General features: G+C 42.3%; 1 protein-coding gene across 1 annotated transcript in view; it reads right to left on the bottom strand.

The window, feature by feature from the left end:
* ntng2b (netrin g2b) overlaps window positions 1-25954 on the bottom strand; it is a gene marked incomplete at its 5' end in the record, with an annotated part of 65048 nt that overhangs the window by 1645 nt on the left and 37449 nt on the right. Inside the window, 3 exons of the mRNA XM_084571661.1 lie at window positions 3646-3813; window positions 24268-24297; window positions 25483-25655. Coding sequence (XP_084427787.1) covers window positions 3646-3813; window positions 24268-24297; window positions 25483-25655 — 371 coding nt within the window. The remainder of the gene's footprint in view (window positions 1-3645; window positions 3814-24267; window positions 24298-25482; window positions 25656-25954) is intronic.

Here is a 25954-nt window from a genome sequence, read left to right as displayed (position 1 = left end):
CACAGAGTTGTGTTTGATATTCAACCGCTTCAGACTTACAGCACTTCTCCAAAGTGCAGAGATGTCCCAAGACGTTGCAGAGACTCAGGCCTGAAAGTTTTCTGCCAGAAGTAGTATATTTCTGCTTTGCCGACCATGTACCACTTTACCTAGATGCCTTTGTAGAGCTTTCTATGCAGAACTTGCAGGAAACGTGATACATGCAACGCTGTCGGGACTAAGAACTATTTAAAAGACGTTTCATTTTACATTTTAGATCACACTGTTGTCTGTGTTCGTTCTCAAATAGTAAAGCACCACTACTCAAACTGTCTCAAAGTCTGCTGGAAGTAAACCGTGCAGTCTTTCAACAAAACTCACTGGCATGGATCTCTGGCAAAACACCTCCTATCATACAGCCTTGAGACTGCTCTCACTTCTCTCCCATCCAAACTGAGAAATAAAATGAGAAAATACTGTGTGTGTGGGTGTGTGTGTGTGTTTATATATCAGATATTTGGGAAACTAATCCCAGAACTGCAAGATCTTGCATATGACATCTGAATTCTAAGGTAGAAGAAGAAGTAATGAGCGCTGTGATGTTTTAAACAGCTGGTAAGTCTTTTTGTCATGATGCATAATTAATCTTTAGTTCAGTCTTAATACTTTGATTCAAATGCGTGTCAAACAGCTCCTTTTCTACCGATGAGAATAATTTGTTGGCATGTTTAATACAATAATTTGGTTGTATTACGGTGTTAAAACGTCCTACTGATTCCAGTTTACCTCTCTTCTTCGCACAATGACATTTAAATATTACTTTTTTTTTATTACTGCTGCACAGTCTGAGCTCTTAATTAAATTTTTGCAGCAAATTATTCCAATTATTTAGAGAAACTGATATTCAGTTCAGTAATAGTTGGTCGTAATCAGAGATGGTAAAAAACTGCATCTATCATCCAGTAGTTGATGAAGTTAAGTTTCTCTCATGACTGACGTGAGCCGATCGTGTGTCTTTTTACGTAAACCCCAGATCAACTAATTTATTATAAAATCTACCATAAAATATTCATACAAGTGAAACGAGCCAAGAGGCCCACATTAAACCAGCCACAGCAATGCGGTTGGTATTCCTGTGTTTGTGGGTCATGTGCATTAATATTGGGATAATATTTGAGACGCTGTGAGTGAACATTTGTGGGGTATTAAACGCGCGTGCAAATGCCTTTGTGTCTTAGATTGTTTGGTTTCTTGCTCTAGGGACGCTGGTGTGAACCGATTTCTGTTGCCCCGCTTGGTGTGCCAGTGCGCTGGCAGATGAGCTAATAGGGCCTTATTTGTGCTGACTCCAAGGCCTGGCCCTGTGTGTGTGTGCGCCCCGACCGCGGCGAGTTTACCCTCCAACCCCCTGCAGTCCACCTACAGATGGATCCAAATCAACACCAGATTTTAGCTCCACAGCTATGCAAACAGAGTGACCTCGTATCAGCACATGCCCTTAAATAAAAGTCGAGTTTAAAAGGAGTAAATGCTCCGTGAAACCAACGATGTAAAACTATTCACCTACAGTACCGTTATTAGTATTACACCAGTTGTATGCTCTTCATTGTTTTGGCTCTGCACTCTAGCATATTGGGTTTGCGCTTTAAGGGTGCCTGAGGGTGTTTGCGTCTGTATTGGGTGAGAAGTGTAAGACTTCTTGAATTCATACTGTAGTCCATGCAGCTTCAGGACAACGGAGCAGAAGAAGCCCTAAAAACTAAATGATTTATTGTACCAACAATAGAAACTTCTTGACTTGCAAGATCAGTCAACTGAGAATATCGTTGCACTTGCTTAAAGCAGCAAGATTTTTAATTTCAAACATTCAAAGATTAGCAAAATTTATCAACAATATATTAAGAAATAGCAATTGGTGTTATGTCAAAGACATGTATGTAGGGTTGCAAAATTCCGGGAATTTTTAAAAGTTGGAAACTTTCCATGGGAATTAACGGGAATATATGGGAATTAACAGGAATAAATAAGAAATTTACAAAATTGAAGGTTGGCCCTTAACAGGGAACTTAAATATAGTTGGGGGGAATATATTGTAGCATAGTCTTGGCTAAAACAACCAGATTTAATGCAAGTACACTCCTCAATCACATGCACACAGCACACTGCTTACTGCAGGGCTATTGAGGCCACGCCCCCTACATGCACTGTGCATTCCTCCATCACATGGACAGGTGATTTCTTGAAGCCTGGAGGCCACACTTTTGAGCTCAAAGCACAAGACTATTGAAGCCACACATTTGAGCCCGCGGACTATATAAAGTCAAGTAAGTTTTGATAATATCATGGGTTAAATATATTTGATCTATAACGTTATTAATGTTTAACTTGCAAATATTAAATAAAAATGTATTAATACAGTAGCTAACTATCTGGTAAGTTAGGTGCTAAATGAAAGCTATTTTTCATTTCATTGACCATTTAAGAGGCTAGCTACCTCAAATTTGATGATGTTTCTTCTGACTCCTGCAAGACGGTTTTCTGTAACCATACAAGAATTTATACATCAATTGTCATCCCATAATTCCCATAAATTCCCAATAATTCCCATAATTCCCATGGAAAGTTTCTAATTTGGAATATTTCCAAAATTCCCCAGTTTAACTTCCCATGGAAAGTTTCTGGAAATTTACCGGAAATTTACCGGAAATTTTCCACCCCTTTGCAACCCTACATGTATGTAATGTGTTGCAGAGATATCTACATCTTGCAAGCTAACCCGCTAACCCAGATTCTTCCTGTCTCGTTATAGTCGTTAGACCCTCGCCCTCTTGCTGCACTTATGCTTTCCTCGTATACTGCATATGAGCCCCCCCCCCCCCAAACCATCAGACGATGCCAAGACCTGGGAGGTTGTGTAGCTTATCCAACAAATCATCCTGCAGGTTGGTTGTTGGATGATTTCTGAGCCTTGTCTGGAGATGGTTGTGACAGCGAAAGAAATCCAAGAAATTTGGACAAAGCATTGCAAATTTCACCGTTTTGGACCGCCAATAACTAGTCATTAATTGCTAGTTTTATACGTAACTGTTCTTTTCTTAAGTACTTTTTAAATCCCACTCCTTCTGGAAATGGGGGCAATTTAAAATATTCCTCCAAGAACAACCTGAAACAAGTAGAGATGACGTTACACTTAGCTGTTTCATCCTTCACTTAATATTGGAATATCAATTAGCAGCTTTGAGGTTGTGTTGAAACCACTTTTGCTCCCTACAGTTTGGGGACTATGCATAAAAAAGAACTACAGTTTCCTCTGATGTGGATGTAAACACACCCAGCTTGAATCTGACAGTGCTTTAATCCCATAATCATAGTTTCTTTTTAAATCCTGTGCGCTAGACTACAGAGCCAAGATAACAGAAATGTGTCAAGAAAGCAGCTATATTGTTTAAGAAGATAGTTAGATAGTTTTTTTTAATTTATGCATTAAAATTTCACCACTACACTAGCTAGATGTGGTAATTTCAGTTTCATAACGCAGCATCTCATCGTCCAGTTCTGTCACTCACTCACACTGCGCACACACACACACACACACACACACACACTCCGCCGCTGTGCTAACACACGCATCATCCCCCTCCACATACTCCCTCCCAGCAGACTGACCGATGCAGACGCTCTCATCATCCAGTTCGGCAGAGGCGTTGCGGAAGTATCCCAGTCTGCAGAGTTGGCAGTTCTGGCCCCTGGTGTTGTGCTTGCAGCTGACGCATGTGATGATGTTCAGGTACTCGATGTAGCTGCAGCGGTTGGAGTGGCCGTAGCACTCACAGTCTAAAAGGAAAGACACGGGTTTAAATTCAGGTCTTAGGGTGGGATGATTATAATGTTTATGCAACTCAAGATTTTAGATTTGGAGATTCTCATAGGATGCATGGCAGCAGGAAAATGATTTTCATGTCTGAAAGTTTTAGAGGTCAGTGAACACTGAGTGGCCCTGTGTGCGTTTTATGACTTTCTCACTCTATATTGGTTCAATAAAGACAGACCACTCCCTCTCCATTACTACACTCACAGGTTTGCTGAGTCTGCTTCCCTGAGCTGCACTGATTACTGATGGGAATTCCGCTATCCTGTGTGTGTGTGTGCGTTTGTTTTTTGTGTGTTTGTGTGCGGGCGCCTGAGTACAGGCATGTTAATTGGGTCTGGGAATTTAATTGTATTAGTAGATGGGTAGGTTATCCGCTATAGAACAATAACCAAGGGAGTCTGAGGTGAGCGATACAGTGGGTGTTTTCCAGACTGCGCCTGACACTTTTAAAAATGGCCTGGCACCGGTTAACCTGATGGAAAACTGATAAAATGGGTGGTAATTTACAATAAATATATCTCTCTTGCACAATCAACTTATTTGGTAACAGCTTATCTGGTTGCGTAGCTGACATGTGTAGGGTCGCAAACCAGGAGAAGAGACGTCGTATGACATCAGTAATTGCAAATGTCTCACATTTCCAAAGCTGGTTTAACAGCAAAGACATTTTCTACAGTTTGTTTGGAAAGACAAACATCACTGACTTATAATATCAGTTTTATATTTTCTTGGGAAAGACGTGATTTGGAAAAATTGAGTTTCATAAGGCAAAAAAATTTAGTTTTAACCTAACAAATATATTGTTACCCCTTGAACTTCATAGTAAAGGTACCTTTTACCGTTTACATTTTAGTGTTGGTTATGAAATGTGCCAAATGTGTTTCCTTCTTCATTATTTTCTGTATATGTCTATGACTGTTCTTCGCTTTTCTCAACATCCCTTTCCACTTCAAACTTGGCAGGTGCACTGCTCAGTGGTCCAAGTAAGTCATTTGGATGAGTATTTTGTCATATTTTAGCTAAAATGGGGGTTTCCCGTTACACTTTCATAATGTTGGGGGGCTTTGACACAGTTACCCTATTTCAGTTCATTCAATCTTTTGCCACATGTCCGCAGGCCACGGCGTCCCCTTCTTCTTTGAACGGGCACTGCATTAGTTGGTATTTATCATTATTTATTATCTATGTGGATCACTATAAGGAAAAATATATTGTGATGATATTTTTGTCCCAGCCTCAAACTCTGAGTCACTGTTGTTTTTTCATTTCCGCAGTTTTAAATCTGCTCCTCTATACCGCGGCACAGTCTGAGCTCTTAATTAAATTTTCCCTTTGTAATTCATGAATTATACGAGAAGATTTGATTGCAGGTTTTACTCTACACGCCGGTACGCTTGATAAATTAAGACTTGTTCCAGATTTCACACCCTAAAACCAAAACTAAAAAAAAATAAAAAAAAATAAAAAAGACAACATGATGGGGAGAATATTGCAAGACTTTTTGTATAATTTTTCCACAGAGAAATGGAAATGAAAGCCTGATATCACCTACTACTGTGAGGCCTGCATTGTGCAGAGGGGTACAGCGAGAGGTGGAGAGAAGGGGTTGCTCCACAGTCTTTCCACGATTATCTTGGCTGGGGCCGGCACCTAATTAAGGTTTTATTAAGCCTTAGAAGTTGGCTGCAATGGTGTGCTGCAAGGCATCACTGTCCTCTAAAGAGGCGTTTACCAGGCATGTTTATGCAAATACACATTTAAATGCACATTAAAAAGTCGGAGTTTAGCTGTTTAATCAGCCGTCACATTATTATTTTATTATTGTTTGGTTGATGATGCCAGCTGAAATATTAATGAGCTGGTGTAAAGGAAGCCAGCGAGAGGAGCGCCATAAAGTGCCTCTCTCAGCACTGAGGGAACCATGCTAGCAGCGGGAGGAAGGACTGCCTAATTAAATATAAATGGCCAATTACTCCGCAGACTAGAGAGGCGATGGGACATTGTTCCACAGATTAACGTTACGAGTCAAGATGCTGCTTTATTGGTATTTATCAGCTGTGAATTGTTAACAGTTAAAGGCGGTTATATTTGGAGACGGAGAGATGACTGCATGCATCGAAGAACCTGCGAGGCTGAAGGAATAACAAGGATAGCTTCTAAAATCAATGAGCGCAAATGTCAATATAGGTAACTGTTTGATGGTTTAATATGAATTTAAAGTGCAGACTCTTACCTTGATCGTGCACATAAAACAAACACAAACACGAGGGAGTCACAGGGAGGAAGAAGAATGAAAGAATGAGCAAAATGAAAAACAAAAAAACAACGGAGGGGAATTTTTCCACAGGTTTTCTCCTTGAAGCGCCACAATTTATGGAAATCACAGAAATGTGCTTCTGATCTGAACCAAACAATCTAAGCCAGCTCAAGCCTCCTGTCTGGTTCTTCGCACAGCGTGCTGCTCGTGCTGGTCTCTTACCTTTGAAATCATCGTATATGATCCCAAACAGCTCTTTGGCCTGCGGCTCTCCTGAGATCAAGAGTTTCAGAAGCCCTTGAAGGATGAAGGAATCTTTCTTTAAGATTTGTCTCCACATCATGCACTCCGCTACAGTCCTCTATACCTTTACACAGCCAGAGCAGGTTATAGCCTAGAGGTCAGTAACAGTACTAGAGAGGGGTCTTATGGATGAGGTGCTAGGTATTTCCACTAGATTCTACCTTAAAGACAGGGGTTGCTTTGTTCTGTAAAGCCTAATCTTCAACTAGTGTAGTGTTTCTTAACTGGCTGGACAGAAACCGGAGAGTTTTCAAGCCGTATCTCCAAATCTGATGGCCTATTTAGCTACTTATTTATAGCAAGAGAGGGCTGTCAATACTTTTTAAACATATTCAGCTTTTCAGATTGCTTTATTAAATAATTCTGAAACACACAAAAAAAAACAAAGATTTATTCTTGACCTTGGAACTAATGTGAGATCTGTTGTGAGACTTTTTCACTAATACAAAGTAAAAAATACTCGATGAGAGCTCCCCTTATAGCCTCAAAAAACACACTTCTTTAAATAAATCTGCTGAAAATGATTGAAAGCCCCTGAGCAGATACTTAACTGTGTCAGAAAACAACAGAAAATATCTGTGGGAAATGTTTGTCTTCAGACTTGTTAAAGATTTTATTTTTATGTGCAGGCAATGACGCAGATTCAGCCAAAAAATAATGAATTGACTAAGGGGCTCAAATGATTCAAATCACCACATTTAATGGAGCAGCTCTGCAGAACGAAGATTTCCGATAAACCCGGCACTGTGTCACCTATTAACCTCATCACGATAAATTTGTTCAACCAGTTATGAATCACTGTACGACCGTGTCGCACGACGAAAACTCTACCTTTCCTTTTCCCCTTTTCTTTCTCCTCTTCATCGTCTCTCCCAAAGGTGTGTTTTGTGGTCTCATGACCGCCTCTTTCCATCTCAGGTTTTTCGGAGACATGGTGCACTACAAATGAGCAGCGACTCCAAAATCAATTTATATTGACGCAGCACAGATCATCTCAGACTGTTTCACCAAACTAGGCAGCATATAGACTACTTACCAATCAACAATATTCAAAGAACTGCGAAAAAAAAAAACCTCTTCTAGTAGAGATCTCATTTAAATATTCTAAGCTATATGGTATATATCTGCATTTTGTGCAGTATATGGCACAAAATATTCACACAATCTATCATCTATTGCTCTGACAAAACATGAGGGTATTTAAAGGAACAGTATGTAAGAAATGTATTTCAATTAATCATAAAATGGCCCTGATATGTCACTAGACATGAAGAAATCATGTTCATTTCAAATACTTATATCATTGACAACAGTGGTCCGGCCAGGATATTGTCATTTAAAAGTGAGAGTTGCAGCCCTCAACTGATGTTATTGTTGTCATGTTGTGTTTTGGTCTGAGGCGCCACCCTCCACCTATCTACCAATCACGAAGTCAGTAGAGTTTTGTCTTCCGGGTTGCCAGCTCTGCTCTAGTTACCACAGCTGCAGCTACGAACGTGTCGGATAAAACATGTATAACGTTACGAAACCTAAGACCTCGTTATGAATCCGAACTACGTCGTGACAAAGTCCGAAATAAAACAAGGATTTGTATAGGAGATGCCTTTGAAAGATGGAGACGGCTGAAAACGGAGAAGAATTTGAAGACAGACGCCAACGTTGCTAATTTTCTCCTGGACAAGTAAGATTCATCTGGCTAACTTACTTGTACATAATGTAAATGGACATTTAAAATATTCACGACAGTCGAACAAAGTTATGCATGTTCGTGCAAAGCAACGTTACGTTAGCGCATACAGAGGAGGTGGGTGATCGAATTGAAAAGGTGAGGAATTGTTTGGGAAATAAAAACGGCGAGTCGTCATTGCTAACATTAGCGATGCATTATGAGCCCGTTTTTCTGTCATTATGCTGAAACGCCGAGGAAAACAACATTAGCACGTCGATTATGGCAATGTGAAACGTAATTGAGACGTATTGAGTAGCCTAACGTTACCTCGGTAACCTGGCAACCTCGAGTCAGGGGGGAGGTTGGAGGGGATACACCGTTCTACAGTATTTTGAAAGTGATTGCAGTGCCAGTTTTGGCCACAATCTTACATACTGTTCCTTTAAAAATATTCATACGACAGACGTATTTATGTCAGCCTCATCCTTCACCCTCACCCTCAGTATCTTGAATAGGAAATATGGCACCACAGTTGCTACCAGAATAAGATTCAACCTTATGGTGAGTGACAGAGCACCATATAGTTCAAGAGATAAATTTAGCATTTTCCTGTTTCCGTTTTTCACACCAAGCTGCCAAGCTTAACTCATGGGGGAAAGTTTATCTACTGCATATTTACTGCATCTGAAGTAATGTACCGTTTATAGCTACTGTAAATCTACAGTAGATCAGTGAAACGACTACATATAAAGTACCTCTTCTTTCAGCTTTTCTTTCATGATGCCTCTCCTCCCAGTGCCCAGATGATGATTTTGCTGCGTGGCCGTGAGGCTCGTGTATGTGTCCCTCAAAATTGTGGGAGACTGAAACACCGCGGTTATCAGTGACAAACAAGCAAAAATATGCGGTAGTCATAACGATGACAATCTATCCTGTAAACTATATGAAAAAAAAAAAAAAAAAAAACATTTTCTCTGCTCTTGTCTCAGCCATAATGAAAAGATGCCTAGCTCAGTCTATCTTGGTCCTCCTGTCCATTTCTATTCTTACTCCTCAGCAACAATTTTAAACAATATGATGCTTAATTTGATGCCAAATTGGGATTTTACTCTATAAATCTACTGACTACACTATTATTTTGCTGAACACATACAGACACATAAATATAGATATATTTCTGCTGTTTATAGTGGCCCAGTTTAATGCTTGGAGTCGCCAAGTTTAGCTCATGAGGAAAGTTTATGTACTGCATATTTCAGTATGTAAATTAATAAAAAAAAAAAATGCTGCCACCACCAGATACCTTTTCTTTCTTTATGCCTTTCTCCCCTGTGCTCAGAGGAGGTTGTTGTTTTGTGGCCACGAGTCTCGTGCACATGTGCGTCAGACTCGTGGGGGTCTGAAATAACCATCGTCATTAACATTACAAGAAGGTCTTTTAGATAAATATCTGCTCTTTCTACTTACTAGGTTTCAGGTGGGCATTTTTCTCTGCCTGGTAAAATTAAACACAGATGAAATTGTATCTACTGCATATTTCTATCACTACAGGTTATAAGTACATTGCTACCACTACATCTAACTGAGATACCTTTCCTTTCTGCCTTTCTTTCTGTATGCTCCTCCTCTTCCCTTTTCTTTCCGTGTCCAGATGAGGTTGTTGTTGTTTTGTGGCCATGACTCTCATGCATGTGTCCATGAGTCTTGTGCATGTTATCATGAGAATCAGGCACATGTCCATGAGTCTCGTGCACGTTTCCATGACCCTTGTGCATGTTTCCATGAGCGTTATGCGCGTTTCCATGAGCGTCATGCACGTTTCCATGAGTCTCATGCGAGTTTCCATGAGTCTTATGCGCGTTTCTATGACTCTCAGACATGTGTCCATGCGTCTCAGGCACGTGTCCATGAGACTCAGGCACATGTCCATGACTGTCATGAACGTTTCCATGAGCCTCATGCCCGTTTCCATGAGCCTCATGCCCATGAGCCTCATGCCCGTTTCCATGAGCCTTATGCCCATGAGCCTCATGAGCCTCATGCCCGTTCCCATGAGCCTCATGCCCGTTTCCATGAGCCTTATGCCCATGAGCCTCATGAGCCTCATGCCCGTTCCCATGAGCCTCATGCCCATGAGCTTCATGCACGTTTCCATGAGCCTCATGCCCATGAGCCTCATGCCCATGAGCCTCATGCCCGTTTCCTTGAGCCTCATGCCCATGGGCCTCATGCGCGTTACCATGAGCCTCATGCCCATGAGCCGCATGCACGTTTCCATGAGCTTCATGCACGTTTCCATGAGCCTCATGCCCATGAGCCTCATGCACGTTTCCATGAGCCTCATGCCCATGAGCCTCATGCCCATGAGCTTCGTGCACGTTTCCATGAGCCTCATGCCCATGAGCCTCATGCACGTTTCCATGAGCCTCATGCCCATGAGCCTCATGCCCATGGGCCTCATGCGCGTTTCCATGAGCCTCATGCCCATGAGCTTCGTGCACGTTTCCATGAGCCTCATGCCCATGAGCCTCATGCACGTTTCCATGAGCCTCATGCCCATGAGCCTCATGCCCATGGGCCTCATGCGCGTTTCCATGAGCCTCATGCCCATGAGCCTCATGCCCATGGGCCTCATGCGCGTTTCCATGAGCCTCATGCCCATGAGCCGCATGCACGTTTCCATGAGCCTCATGCCCATGAGCCTCATGCACGTTTCCATGAGCCTCATGCCCATGAGCCTCATGCACGTTTCCATGAGCCTCGTGCACGTGTCCATGCGTCTCAGACATGTGTCCATGCGTCTCAGGCACATGTCCATGAGACTCAGGCACATGTCCATGACTGTCATGAACATTTCCATGAGTCTTGTGCACGTTTCCATGAGTCTCGTGCACGTTTCCATGAGTCTCGTGCACGTCTCCATGAGACTCATGCACGGGTCCATGCATCTCAGGCACGTGTCCATGAGACTCAGGCACATGTCCATGACTCTTGTGCACATCTCCATGAGTTCTGTGCATGTTTTCATGAGCCTCATGCACCTGTCCATGTGTCTCAGGCACGTGTCCATGACTCTCATGCACGTGTCCATGACTCTCATGCACGTTTCCATGCATGTGTCCATGAGTCCCGTGCACAGGTCCATGAGCTTCATCCAAGTGTCCATGCGTCTCAGGCATATGTCCATGAGACTCGGGCATGTGTCCATGAGTCTCACGCACGTTTCCATGAGTCTCATGCACGTTTCCGTGAGTCTCATGCACATGTCCATGCGTCTCTGGCATGTGTCCATGAGTCTCATGCGCGTTTCCATGAGTCTCATGCGCGTTTCCATGAGCTTCATGCACGTGTCCATGCGTCTCAGGCACGTGTCCATGAGTCTCAGGCACGTGTCCATGAGGCTCAGGCATGTGTCCATGAGGCTCAGGGTCGTGTTTATGAGTCTCATGCACATTTACATGAGTCTCATGCGCTTGTCCATGCATCTCAGGCACATGTCCATAAGGGTCGGGTTTGTGTCCATGACTCTCATGCACGTTTCCATGACTCCCAGGCATGTTTTCATGACTCTGATGTATGTTTCCATGACTTGCAGGCACGTGTCCATGACTCTCGGGCACGGTTCCATGACTCTCATGCATGTTTCCATGATTCTCAGGCCTGTGTCCATGACTCTCAGGCACGTGTCCATGACTCTCAGGCCTGTGTCCATGAGCCTCATGCATGTGTCCGTATGTCCCATGCATGTGTCCCTCAGACTTGTGAGAAACTGAAACACCACAATTAAAAAGTACTTAAAACTGGTTGGACAGTTAAGCTTGTTGCAGTAGTTTACAAGCTGAGCAGACTACATCTACATTTAAGAACGTTGCTAAGATACCTTTGATTTCATTTTCCTCCTCCCTTTCCATTCTGGTTTCAGACGACGTTTTGTGGGTATGAGCCTCATGCACGTTTCCAGAAGTCTCATGCTTGTGTCCTTGAGTTTCATGTGTGTGTCCCTCAGATTTGTGAAAAACTGAAACACCACAATTATCATGAGCATAACACTAGTTTGGAAGTTCAACTCATGGCAACAGTTTAGTTTAACTGCAATGATAAGATTCCTTTTCTTTCACCTTCTTTTTTTTTTTTTTTCCCCTTTTGATGACATGGCCTACTAAAGATACGTTATTTCTGTTGCTTTAGTTGCCAATTTCCATTTAAAGTTTTATGTTACTGAAGTTTCACCACTGCGCATTTACTTCACCAAAAATAAACTGTTATTATATAATGTTATACAAATCAAAACATTGTCTCCTATACATTCTTGTCATTATTTCATTCTCCTCTTCGCTTTCTTGCCTGTGCTCAGGTGGGGTTGTTATATAGCCTTGAGCTGGAACGCCACAGTCGTCACTCTCACAACAAGTAAAAAAAAAAATAAAATAAAAAAATACTTGAATACATCTTTGCAGTCTCACCAACTGTTTATCTGCTGCGTGTTTCCACATCTGCATTGAAACTATAGTACACAGCCTAAATCTAGCAAGACTACTTTCTACCACCACAAACCACACGTGTACCTGTTCTTTCAGGTTTTCTTTCTGAATGTGCCTCCTCTTGCCTTTTATCTCCGTGCTCCAATGAGGTTGTTGTTTTGTGGCCATGCGGCTCCTGTGCGTGTCCCTCAGACATGTGGGAAACTGTCACACCACAGTCGTCAATGACAATACAAGCAAAAATATCATATGTGCTTTAACTGACCAGTAACCAACAACCCAAGCTGAATATTTATCTCCTGCACATTTCTACCACTACATATTAACTACAGATATCTACCACTATTCTACATATGAAATAGATACCTGTCCTCTCAGCTTTTCTTTCTTCATGCTCCACCTGCTCACTTTTCTCCCCGTGCCCAGATGAGGTTGTTGTTGTTTTATGGCCATGAGTTTCATGTACGTGTCCCTCCGATGTATGGGGGTCTGACCATAATCATAATTAACATTAAAAATCACTTACATGAATGCATTTGTGCGTACATGATTTACAAACTTTCTACCACTACACACACAGTGGATACCTGTCTGCTTTTCCTTCTCCTCCCCATGTCTTGATAAGGGTGTAGTTTTGTGGCCGTGACTCTCTTGTGCATGCTCTCCGGCAACTTACACACCATCGTGATTATGATAACAAAAAAAATTATGCACACTTAGTTTGTTTTGCTTTAAGTTGCCAACTATAATTTTCTTAATATGAAAAAAACTACAGTAAACCACAGTTAACTACAACTACAACAGCACATAAACCAGGAAAACCACAGTATAAGTAGAACTTTTAAGGAGACCGAAACAAGTTGTGTTTGTTAAGCTATGCAGCATTTAATGGTGGGAATAGTCTCTTTTAGCGCAAACCAAACTACGGCCAGAAATAAATATGATGATCCAAAATGGCGATGAGTCGATCAGCTAAAAAAAGTAATGGTCTGGCACAAACTGCAGTCTCTCAAATGACCAACGCCACCATCTAACCCTCCTCCTCCAATAGTCTTACTGTGCATATCCTTTATCATACTGTGTATAGGGTTGCAAAGGGGTGGAAAATTTCCGGTAAATTTCCAGAAACTTTCCATGGGAAGTTAAACTGGGGAATTTTGGAAATATTCCAAATTAGAAACTGTCCATGGGAATAATGGGAATTATGGGAATTATTGGGAATTATTGGGAATTTATGGGAATTTATGGGAATTATGGGATGACAATTGATGTATAAATTCTTGTATGGTTACAGAAAACCGTCTTGCAGGAGTCAGAAGAAACAGCATCAAATTTGAGGTAGCTACCACCATAATTAGCTAGCCTCTTAAATGGTCAATGAAATGAAAAATAGCTTTCATTTAGCACCTAACTTACCAGATAGTTAGCTACTGTATTAATACATTTTTATTTAATATTTGCAAGTTAAACATTAATAACATTATAGATCAAATATATTTACCCCATGATATTATCAAAACTTACTTGACTTTATATAGTCCGCGGGCTCAAATGTGTGGCTTCAATAGTCTTGTGCTTTGAGCTCAAAAGTGTGGCCTCCAGGCTTCAAGAAATCACCTGTGCATGTGATGGAGGAATGCACAGTGCATGTAGGGGGCGTGGCCTCAATAGCCCTGCAGTAAGCAGTGTGCTGTGTGCATGTGATTGAGGAGTGTACTTGCATTAAATCTGGTTGTTTTAGCCAAGACTATGCTACAATATATTCCCCCCAACTATATTTAAGTTCCCTGTTCAGGGCCAACCTTCAATTTTGTAAATTTCTTATTTATTCCTGTTTATTCCCATATATTCCTGTTAATTCCCGTTAATTCCCATATATTCCCATTAATTCCCATGGAAAGTTTCCAACTTTGAAAATTCCCCGAATTTTGCAACCCTAACTGTGTATGTCGTTGTGGGAAGCAACCGACATGTCCTAATACAACATATGAGGACATTCTTTTTGTATGCTACTGCTCCTCCTTTTATTCCCCCATGTTCAGCTGTAGTTATGAGTCTCGTGAACGTCTTGTGGGCGCCTGACACAACACAGTGTCCATTTACACAAAAAGCAAGAAAATAAAGGTCAGTTTTATTTGATAAACCATAAATACAAAGTCTAACCAGTTTTACTTCAGCCATTGTCGCAAATACATGTACGGTATTACTGTTATCTGCTAAAATGATGATTTATCTCTGTAGCTCAAGCTAACTGACAGACTATCATTTCATTGGAGAGATAAATTTTGGTCTCTTCTGTTTTCAGGGTCCTAGCTTTCACTGTGCGCTGTCAGGATAATGATAAAAGTTTATTTACTGCATTTTTACCACATCAAAAGTAAACCGCAGTGCATAAATCTACTCAATTTAAAGGGAATACCTGTCTTTTAAGCTATTCTTCCTTTTTTCCTCCTCCTCTTAATCCCTTTCTTTTTGCCCATGCTCAGAGGAGCTTGTTGCTTTGTGTCCATGAGCCTCATGTACAGACTTGTGGGAGGCTAACCACACCACAATCACCATTAACATAACAAGACCAGACGTCTTGTGGGGTGTTTTACAGGCTCTTTCCTCAGCGACTTGAACAATAAGAACTTTATAATTAGGCTGATACTGCAGCGGTTAAAGATTACTGATATCGTCCGCCTTCTTCTCCTCTTCCTCTGAGACTCTGCCTTCCTTTTCTCTTCCTTTCTCTCTCTCTCTCTGTCAGATAGTGGATTGCCCCATCAGGGGCTTCAGCCCTGGGCTTGGGAAAAAGCTGTGAGAGTCGGAGAGGCTCGAGAAACTCATTCATCACTATATTTTCACTCTGGGTGTTAAAGAAATGGCATGCACTTCCTTTTATGTGAGTATCATGAAATTGTCTGCCTTAGTGCTTACTCTAACGCTTTATTCCCTCTCATAATATAGAAAGAACATCCATCTCTGCTCTTAATTTTGCTGTTGTACTTAGCCAAAATATGAATATTCATACGACACCATAGGCTGCTTTATATTACAGTAATGTCTCCTCATCATTGTTCTTCCTTGTGTTCGCTCTGGTCCCACAGATGCACAAAACACCTCAAATCCGTATGGAGACTTCTTGCCTCACACATTTCACTTTTACTGCATTTTAAATAGTCTCCTGCTCAAGTTTTTCCTCCTCCTTTCCCTGTTTCTTTGTATATTCCACTTTCCCAGAGGGCCTTTTTTTTTTTTTTAACATTCCCAGGATGCTTTGCTTCAAGTTGTGGGCTGGAGTAGAGTAAGCTCCAGTGAAAGAAACTAGTTCAGTTCATGGATAAAGTCTCTTTCCCCTCATACATCTCCGTTTACAGCAGCACACTCAATAAATTAAAACAGCCCAATCCTCCTGGAAGGGAGGTTTACCATTAAATAACCACTCGCATGAAGCGACCACATGATGCACGTCATTTAGGGACTAATGATCATCAGACCACAGGAGAATACAGTGCCGCATGCTTCCATCTGCGTTTCCCCTTGAGGTGTTTTTGCGGAGGCAGCGTACGTCTCCAGTTGTTCTTCTTCAGAGAGGGGCATCCTGCTGCAAGCATGCCGCTCCCCCGCCGTGCATCCCCCCTTCAGGCTATCTCCCGCCCCCTCACTCCCCTTCATCCCTCCCCCTCCCCAGGGCTCCAGTGAGACAGGACGCCAGCAGCTGTTCTCACAGCACCCTGGACCATTTCACACAACTGGCATCATGCCATCATTACATCTCATCAAAGTAACCCCTGCCTACCTCTTACCTCTGCTCATGTCCGACTCTGGCCCCACTCCCTCACACATCTGTCACACATCAGCTGCGCGCGCACGCACACACACACACTGTCTGAAAAATCTCTCGTGTGGGAAAGCAGGATTCTGAATCACAGTTGTTTCAAAGCCTGATGTAGCACAGCAGTGAGCATAAATGCATTTAATCTCAGTAACCCATGCTGCCTCGGGGGTAGGAGTGATTCGAACCATTCTTGGCATTAATCTCAATCAGCTCAGCCCGATTCGTCTGACATCAGACATTGGCAGCCCGAGCATTCAGGGGTTCCCGCTCGCTCCACACTGACTGAAAGAAGGTTGAGTGTGTGTGAGAGTCTACCGGGCTTAGGAAAGCATGACAGTGATAGAGTTCTTCGTCTGCTCCCTCACTGGCAGGTTGACACCGAGCCAGAACCAGCAGAGAATGACCTCAAACGACACGTTTCATTGACGTCCTGACGATTCGTTCGCTAATGTTGCCGTCATAGTATGTTGTAATCTGCTGAAGTAAGTAAGGGTTAAGTCCTGAATCTGTCCGCTATGTCGTTTCATCACTCTGATCCTGTGCCGGATGCTCTACAATCCTTTCAATTTCTCTGCATGACGCAAAAACAATGTCAACTGAACTCACTTATCCTCACAGAGATCCCAGTTCCAAAAAACTCTTATAACTTTGTGTTTGGCTCTCTACACTCAAGCGGCCGCTCGCTCACACACCCACATTAAGTAGATTTCACTGTCGCACTATAATTCAATAACCATCTCTGATATGTGATATGATGCTGAGAAACATAAAAAATGATGATAGCTTGTGTCTAACAGCAACTTAGTGAGTTTCACCCCCTGAAAATTGCCCATTTTAGATGAGTTCCACTCCATAAACACCATCCTGCTGGCTGGATATGAAAATGATCTCCTGATTCTAAATTAGATTATTCTATTGTCTACGGGCTGCTACTCTAGTCTATATCTACTGCAGAGATGGGTGTGCCTTACCTCCTCTCTCGCTATGCTTTGGCTCGGAGTGTTTTTCTCCAGTTTCAGGCATGTTCCTGTGATGGTTAAATTGAGTCAATGGATGGAGAGGGGACTCCTCTGTGACTGCATGGTGATGGTGATGGTGATGGTCAACAACAGAGTGATGTGTGGACTCCTTTGGGACTAGATGAGACAGATGTGAGTGTTCAGGGATGGTTTCCGAAGGCGCGACCTTCTCTGGTGTAGGGTAAACTCTTTGCTTCTCTTGTGAAGAGGATGGTGAAAGAGGAAGCTTGGTTGCAATGGAAAGTGTGGTAGACTGTCCCTTGGGTATCGGCGGAGGCTCGGATAAAGAGCTGGTGGGCAACACGTTGTGTGTTAGCGGGGCTGAGCTCTCTGTAATTCTGCTTTCTCCTGGTGGAGCTCTGCTGTCTGTTGCATCAGTTGCATGAGGACAGAGAATGTAAATGCAATGAGGAATGGGCAGGCTAAGACATTAGCATAAGAGATGCTGCCTCAGATTGTTTATCCAAAGAAAGCCTAGCTTTCCTTTTTTGTTCTTCAACTGTGCACATACAGACACACACACACACACTAGTAAGCACGTTCATACACACCGAAGTGAGAACACACAATGAAAGTGTGATTTCACACTGCTGAGATAGGCTAAACTCGAAAGCTGTTCCACAACCCTTTCAGTGCTGGAAACCGTGTTCTTTCTGCAAAACACTGTGACTGTTAAAGGTGTGACTATTGTTAATACGGTTGTAAAATGAAACCTAGCAGTGTTTGTCAAAGTGTACTACTCTGGCTTACACTTGCAGTGTTGTGTATGGACGCGCATATGTGTTTGCACACATTCAATTTTGTCATCAGACGAACACTGACAAATAATGGCAGCGATTATTTCTCACCTCCACGTCAGAAATGAATCAATTACTGATTTGTGAATATACCACCATACAGTGAGATAATGAACATAATATGAATACATAAAGCCGCTGGTATAAATTTAAACTCTTCTGATGTCAAGGCTAATTGTCACATTGTCTTCTACTAATGTGAACCTCTAATGAGAGGAAATAACACAATTGTTATGCTAAATATTGAGCCATTTAGCTGCAGCGCTGTTATTTGAGAGGTTTTGCTTCACACTACGATATATTGTGTCATTAATACCTTTATTATTCCTGGTTATTGGGCCATGAAAAGTCCTAGTTGAAGGATCACTTTAAACACATACATCAAAGCTGCCTTGTAACGAACACCAATCAGCCACAACTCACTACGCTATCACACAATTCAGCAGGAGCCCGCTAAGCATAGAAGAAGACGAGCCGCCGGGAAAATCAAATCAGACAAAATGGCTGAGACCGTTGTGACAGCTACAGCTACGACAACCGAAGTTTATAAATGTAAGTATATTAGGATAAATGTTGAGTTTAAAATGTTGGTTGTTTCGAAAATACTTCTCCGAGGTGGCTTTAAAATTTCGCGGCATCCGTCGGTGTGCGTCCTATGTGTCGGCGTCACATGTAAACATCCGGGGTCAAAGGACAGGCAAGATGGCTGCCCAGTACGTCCGAATTGTATGCCTACTACTCGCTCGCATACATAAATAACGTACTAAATTGGCGGTTGAATAGTACGTTCTAACCAACGTTGGTATGTACTGAGTATTCGGATGCACCCTTAGACATGTAGCACCCACCTAGACCAGACCAGGCACCCCCACCCCATAGCAGTGACACTCCTTGATGGCAGCAGCCATCCCCAGCAGGATGCAGCCTGACACAGACACACACACAAAAATGCTTTAGGAACAACTAAAAAAACATAAAAAACAGCACAAGGTGTTGACCTGGCCTCCAAATTCACTAGATCCCAAACTGATCAAGTATCTGTAGGATGATCCAGAGAGGACTCTCACCTCAACCAATAGGACCCAAAGGCCCCTCACTAACAACATTCTGTTGCCAGACACCTCAGGACACCCTCAAAGGGCCCATGTCCATTCTCTGATGAGTCACAACTGTTTTGGAGGCACAAGGGAGACCTACACAATATTAGGATGGTGGTCATAATGTTATGCCTGATTGGTGCACCTGCAGTGTTATGACAAAAAGTGCACAATAAAATGCATTTCTAGAAGAAAAGCGAGTTGCCCAGCTCCATGGTAAAGTTATTTATTAAACTAGAAAGCTGAAAAGCAGAGGGGGAAAGGGTGAACCTTGCACAGGAAGGGGCGACCTGGCAGGTTTTTGTCTTGGGCTGTGACAGAAATCTTTGGAAGCTCTACATCGGGAAAATAATGCACTAATGCAATTTCTAACAATGATTCCAATACCATCGATTCTACTAATTGTATTAGAATCAGGACTAAATCACTACTTTAATGCCTACCTTTATTATTGTCAAAATGATGAGAATTTAAAGAGTTGAAATTTGAGTTTCCAGCCCCAGAATCGGATCCGTCAGTCGACTCTGTATGTGAAATAAAAATGGTTAAAACAAACAAAAAAAAAAAAAGGATCTTAGTGTCTTCTTTTTTTTTTTTTTTAAGCCAGGCAACAGCGCCATCCCTCTCTCACAATATGCATCAACAGTCTAAGCTGATTCATAATCCTCTAATATGAGCCTGTCTGTCTGTACAGATGGACCCACTAACTGTCCTCTGACACACTCTCTTGCACGCATGCACACCGACTATACACATTTTTAGGCGACTTCCACGCAAATGCATTTGCATATAATGAGATCATTTGTCACTTGTATTAATAAACCGCAAGAAAAGTATAACAATAAGGTTTAATGCCACCTGTCAGTCTTAGCATTTTCATCATTTATTACCAGAGTGCTAGACATTGATTTAGCTCCGCGCTAATGAAGACATTGTCATTCAGGAGCAGTTAACGTTTGCCGGAACACCTAATGGTGGTTGGGCAGCATGGATGTTATTAATATGTCGCATGATTTTCCAGACATGATCCAATCTGTCTCAGACTGAGGCCAAGTTCAGCCTTTATAAAAATGCAAGGGTTTCAGTTAGTGCATGACCAGTTGTCCGCGCGTGAGTGCCGTATTCAGGCTCTTCTACAGCCCTGGGATCTGATTTTGGATGAACGATGAAGTAGGGTCATACAAGGTTGCGGTGGCTGGATAGGTAGATGTATGTCTGGGTTTTAGGATTTGGTTTCCCTGAACTACCCTCCCCCCACTCGCCGAACGCCCATCTGTCCAGCTGACCAATGGGCTGTGGGCTCTATGGATCAGACTCTCTTGCCAATAGATTGCTAATCCTCATTTGAGCATGTTCACTGACTTAACTGGGGCACAGACATGATAAAGTGTGCAACTGCCGTGACATACTGTCTAGCCGTAATGTTTTTAAAGATGCGTCTGCTTGGGCAGCACAGACCACAGTGAAAAAAAAAAAATAATAAATACGAATCTATCTAAAACTATCAAGGATATTGATGTAAAATCACACAATAAACAGCTAAGCTGGGATTTGCTTTTTCAAATTCCTGGTAGTAGACTAGAAATTATTATTTATTTAACCAACTTTTACATGGATGAAAAAATAGAAACACAAAATCCCAGGCTGCTTTACTCATATCCTAAAATAACCTACAGTCTTTGAATGCATCAAACACAGTTGAGAGTCGGGGAGAAGATAACCGACATTACCGGTTATATTATTCAAGACAGCTTATCGCGTAATGTGATCTAGTTATTAAAGTCGGAAGACCTTCAGCAACAATATGATAAAACCTCTTTGCGTATGTGCGTGCATGCGTGTGTGTGTGTATCAGTGTGTGCATGAACAAACAGTAGTGGCGGCCTCTCTGTGAGAAGGGAACCTAAGACCTCAGATCCCCGGGAGGAGAAGGAGGGGATGAAGATGATTTATGGGTTTCACTGAACTGCACCATATGCCCGCTATAAATCTACACACACTCGCAGACACACATATAACAAGGGTTTGCTCACATCAGGGTCAGGATCAAGCCAAAATACACTTCTCTAAACCTGCAGGAAAAAAAAATAAAAGCAGGAATACGACTCTGTAATAGTATGTTCTTCCTGTGCCTGCGTGGGTTCTCTCCGATTACTCTAGCTTTCTATAATTTATTTATTTTTTAAGAATTCGATATTCATTTTATTTGTTTTAACACTTTAAATGTGATATTTTGGATGATGTTTAGTTTTCTCACTTCTTTAGTTTTCTCACTTCTCACTGTGATTTTTGATTACATATTTTTGGGATTTTTTTGCCGCTTAATTTATAGCTGAAGCGTTATTGTGGGTATAATATATAGTTTAAATGGACAAAAAGTCTCAACATGACGTCTTGTGAAATTTGTGTCCTTCACAGCGAACTTTAAAATAGTTCCTAAAGTTATTGTATTTCTATTCAAAAAATACCAAAGCTGTCAGCCCCCATCCTAAATCACAGCTAATCAGTGAATTCTTTGCGTTCCCTACTGTTGTCAGCCAAACAAAAGTGCTGCGCTGTCCAGAAAAAACAAACCCAAAACACTCTTAATGGATTTCCTTAAGACAAAAAAAAAAGGTCTGACGCCATCACAGCGCTGCTCAAATCCCAGCTCCTCCCACGTCCTAAGTGCTTTTCTGGTGTAACACGAGAGGTCCGCTTCCTACCAAGATGGCAGGTTTAAATTTAGTATGAAGGCGAGCTGGGCTTTAAGGACCACTTTACTGTACGTCGAAGCAGCTGACAGAATCTGTTCACATCCATCCCGGGTTGTTTAAAGTCACTCAGTCAGAACAAATAAAAGTCTGAATGTCCGTATAGTGTGTGACGCCCTTGCTCTGAAGACAGGACGACCGGCATCTAACGTCAACGTCAGAGATGAGGCCGGGGGAAGCAGTCAATGTACATCTAAAGACCTCCACTAAGTTCCAGGATGAATTATGTATTGTGTATACACGGAGCACAAACACCGTTCTTGTCAGTCACTATAAGCACTTCCACCGGGATTGTCCATATTTGATTTGTCACAGGAGTGTCTAGTAATTCCATGCTGCTGGTGCTGCTGTGTCATCTGTGGTCAGTGAAGGACGAAAGATCAACCTTTACTCAAGTAAAAGTAACTCCGTCAGAACCTATAAATACAGCAGCAGATGTAAAACACCTGTATTTCCTGAAAAGTAAAGTAGTACCCATTACATTTTGTTGGACAGCAGGATGCACAGTCTTGCCTTGCGTAAACAATTGAAGACTGATGCCACAAAAATACGGCTACAGCTGCAAGCTGATTAGTTTTTGCACAAAAACTGGAAACTAGCCTACCTGTAATTGTAAAGCTCACTACTGATCACATGATAACCCCAACCCTTCATGCTTTCATTTGCACATGAGCCTATTGTTTTGGAGTAGCCATGAAGACCAATAAATTAATAGTTTTAAGTAAAGACTACAAATTTAAAATGCATATAACTCTTAAATTCTGAACTCTTTCTTTGATGTATATTAAAGAACAGTCTGAATCTTGAAGGAAGACAGAAAAAGGGGGAAAATGTCCTTTGGCGTGACCTTTGTGTAAAGGGAAATTTGCTCAAAGATAATAAAACTTGCAGGACTTGCAGAACTCCAAATATTACTTGTAAGGTAGAGATTCCTGTTCAAATGTTTACCTATAAAGTAAAGAATAATTATAATTGTCAAATAGATGTACTGTAATAGAGTGAAAGTTCTTTTTCTGCAGTATAAGTAGGGTGAGAAGTGAAGTAAGGAAGTGGCTCAAGATTTCCTAGTACTGAAGTATCTGCTAAGCTACGTTTTCGCCTCTCTTCCCGAGGGACTCCAGAGTGCTCATGGGTAACATCGTCGGCTTCAGAGATGGTTGCGTTGCTCTCTGCTTTGCTCTCACCTTCAGCTTCACCTTGAGTTTCACCCTGAGCTTCAACTTTAGCTCCCCCCTCTGTTTCACCCTCAGCCTCAGGAGCAGTAACCGTCTTAGATGTAGCTGATGCTGCAGCTGTTCAGCAACACAGGTAGTCGCCTTGATTAAAAAACCGAAACTGAATCCGTGGGAGTCTGAAGCCGCACCGCCAAACTCATAATCAAGCCATTAGCAGGATTCATTATTTTCTTTGATAAATCACGCCCATTATTTTTCCAAATAACCACACAGTCATGCCTAATTGTCAGAGGAGCCCTTTTAAAAGCAGGCTTCTGCAGTGCGGTCCAATTGCTCAGTCTAACCATGCATCAGCCTTTTACTGTTGGGCCATGTGGAGAAAAGCCCAGTGCTGTCAGGGTTGATGTTGCCACTTTGCCGATCGTTTCTGTCTAACAGCTCGGAGGCTGAGAGCCTCTCCACAGAGAGAATCCCTAATCAAATTCCCTTTTATTCCTGCCTCCCTGAGCTCCTCACCCGGAATCACACTGCATTACAACACACTAACATATGCCCACATCCTTCTCTCTCTTTCTCTCTCCCTTTCTCCCTCTCTCTCTCTCAAGCTGTCTTTGATTCCCCATCCACCACCAATTCCTCTCTCATCACTCCTTTCTACAATCCATCAACGGCACCGACTTTAGTCTAAATAAAATAAAATAAAAAAAACGTAGAACTGTGGAAGAATTCCTCCTGTGCAGGTTAGTGTGATGTTCTGGTGATGAAAGGACATGGCGACAGAGAGGCCTATTAATAATGAAGCATACCGGGCCCATGCTGCAGCGCTGAGAGGAAATGCAGAGAAAGAGAAATGACTAGCTACAGAGCCGGGTGAACATCACAGGAGAGAGGAGGTGGGAGTGGGGTTTAAGAGACGTACAGATGGCTAGGTATGGGGTTAAAGCTTAAAATTTCAAAAACAATGCAACAAAAGGGAAAGACACGAGACAGGAAGAGAAAGACAGAGGAATAACACCACTTCTGCTTTGCTTTGCGTTATTACTTACTAGAACCGGAGGGGGAACCAGCAATCGTACCTGAAAGAGAATAAGAAAAGCAAGTGGAGATGAGAACTTGTTTATTTATGCATTCAATTTGCCTAAAGACTTGACTCTACCTCATTTATCTGACTCAGGTGGCAGAGAGGGTTTAAGAGCTCCTCTGCAAGCTAAGGGCTTGTTGTGGACCACCCTCTCCATGTGCTGGACTAATTACGGGGTCTGCGCTGGCTCCCCATATGCTCCTTAATTTAACTTATTACACTTATTCTCCCAAACCCTCCCATTCACAGGGCCTCCTCGTGTACGAAAAGCACCACCACTTTAGCTAAGCTGCGAAACTTTTTTTGCCTTTTCTTGCATATTTTTTCAAGATTGTACTGTTAGCTTAGCTTGGCATGCATAATGCAGTCTGCAGAGACCAAAACGTTTCCGTGAGCCGTGGCCATTTTTGTGTTGCATTTCGACCGAGCAAGTTGCAAACATTTTAATTTTTAAATTCCACTAATGGGATTTGGGAGTTTAAAAGGCTGGCGATGACCTTTGCAGGTGCGCGTCAGTGCCATTAGAACTGGGCTGGAAACGGCCGCGTGTTAAAAAGGAAAGGCGGACAATAGGGCCATTCGCTGCAGAGTGTGCACAGGTAAAGGTGTATGTGTGTGTGTGTGTGTGTGTGTTTCTGATAGTGTTTCCCTGTCTTGTGTGAGTGTGTTTGCTCGAAAGGAGAAAACCAGGGAGGGGCTGCCCTAGATTATTATTTTATCATATCTAGCTGCTGGAGCTGGCTGCACTCTCCAAGAGGATTTCCTCTCCACACACACACACACACACACACACACACATACACATACACTCTCCCTCTGTTGTTACACAACTTGGATACACAGCTCTCTGCACCGAGGTGACGACAACTCTTCAACTTTCCTCTTTCCTTTTTTCGCTGCTTCCTTAATTAAGCTTTTATTCAGGAGTGATTCCCTGAGTTGTGATGAAATCTATCATTCATCTATCAGAAGGTATTTCAGAAAAACTCCAATAAAAATATGCCATTTGAAGAATTTAAACTAATTAAACAGTTATATAGCTAATATTTCATGGGTATTATGGGCAAGCTGTCAGATATCAATAGCTCAGGCACGTGAAAGGAGACAGCAGTTTTATATCTAACTATGTCAGATTGATGAGTTGGATGAACATCATAGTGGTGCAGAATCAGGTACTTACAGGTGTTTGGGGATCCGTTCGGTGCTGGCATGTAGGACCCTGCTTTCCAGGACTTGGCTTTGAACCCCTTCTTGCAGCGCTGGCAGTCCTGGCCGGTGGTGTTGTGTTCACACTGGCACTGGAGGTTCCCGTCAGACACCGTGCACTGGGCGGCATGGAGATTGCACTTGCACCTGGAAGAGGGAAAGAAAGCAGACGAACGTGAGATGAGATGTTGGTGACGAGGCGGCAAGAGAAAGTTTTGACCACGCACGGGCTGTGAGTGCAGTTTTGATGATGCACAATATGAAAGCAGCATTTTTGCAGGAGCGTATACACCGATCAGGCATAACATTATGACCACTGACAGATGAAGTGAGTAACATTGATCATCTTGTAACAATGCAATGTTCTACTGGGAAATGTTTGGACCTGGCATTCGTGTTGATGTTACTTAGACATGTAACACCCACCTAGACCAGACAGGCACCCC

This window comes from Chelon labrosus (assembly GCF_963514085.1).
Source record: "Chelon labrosus genome assembly, chromosome: 22".
NCBI lineage: Eukaryota > Metazoa > Chordata > Actinopteri > Mugiliformes > Mugilidae > Chelon > Chelon labrosus.
The sequence above is the reverse complement of the archived record's forward strand: the minus strand, read 5'-3'. Positions and strand labels throughout refer to the sequence as shown.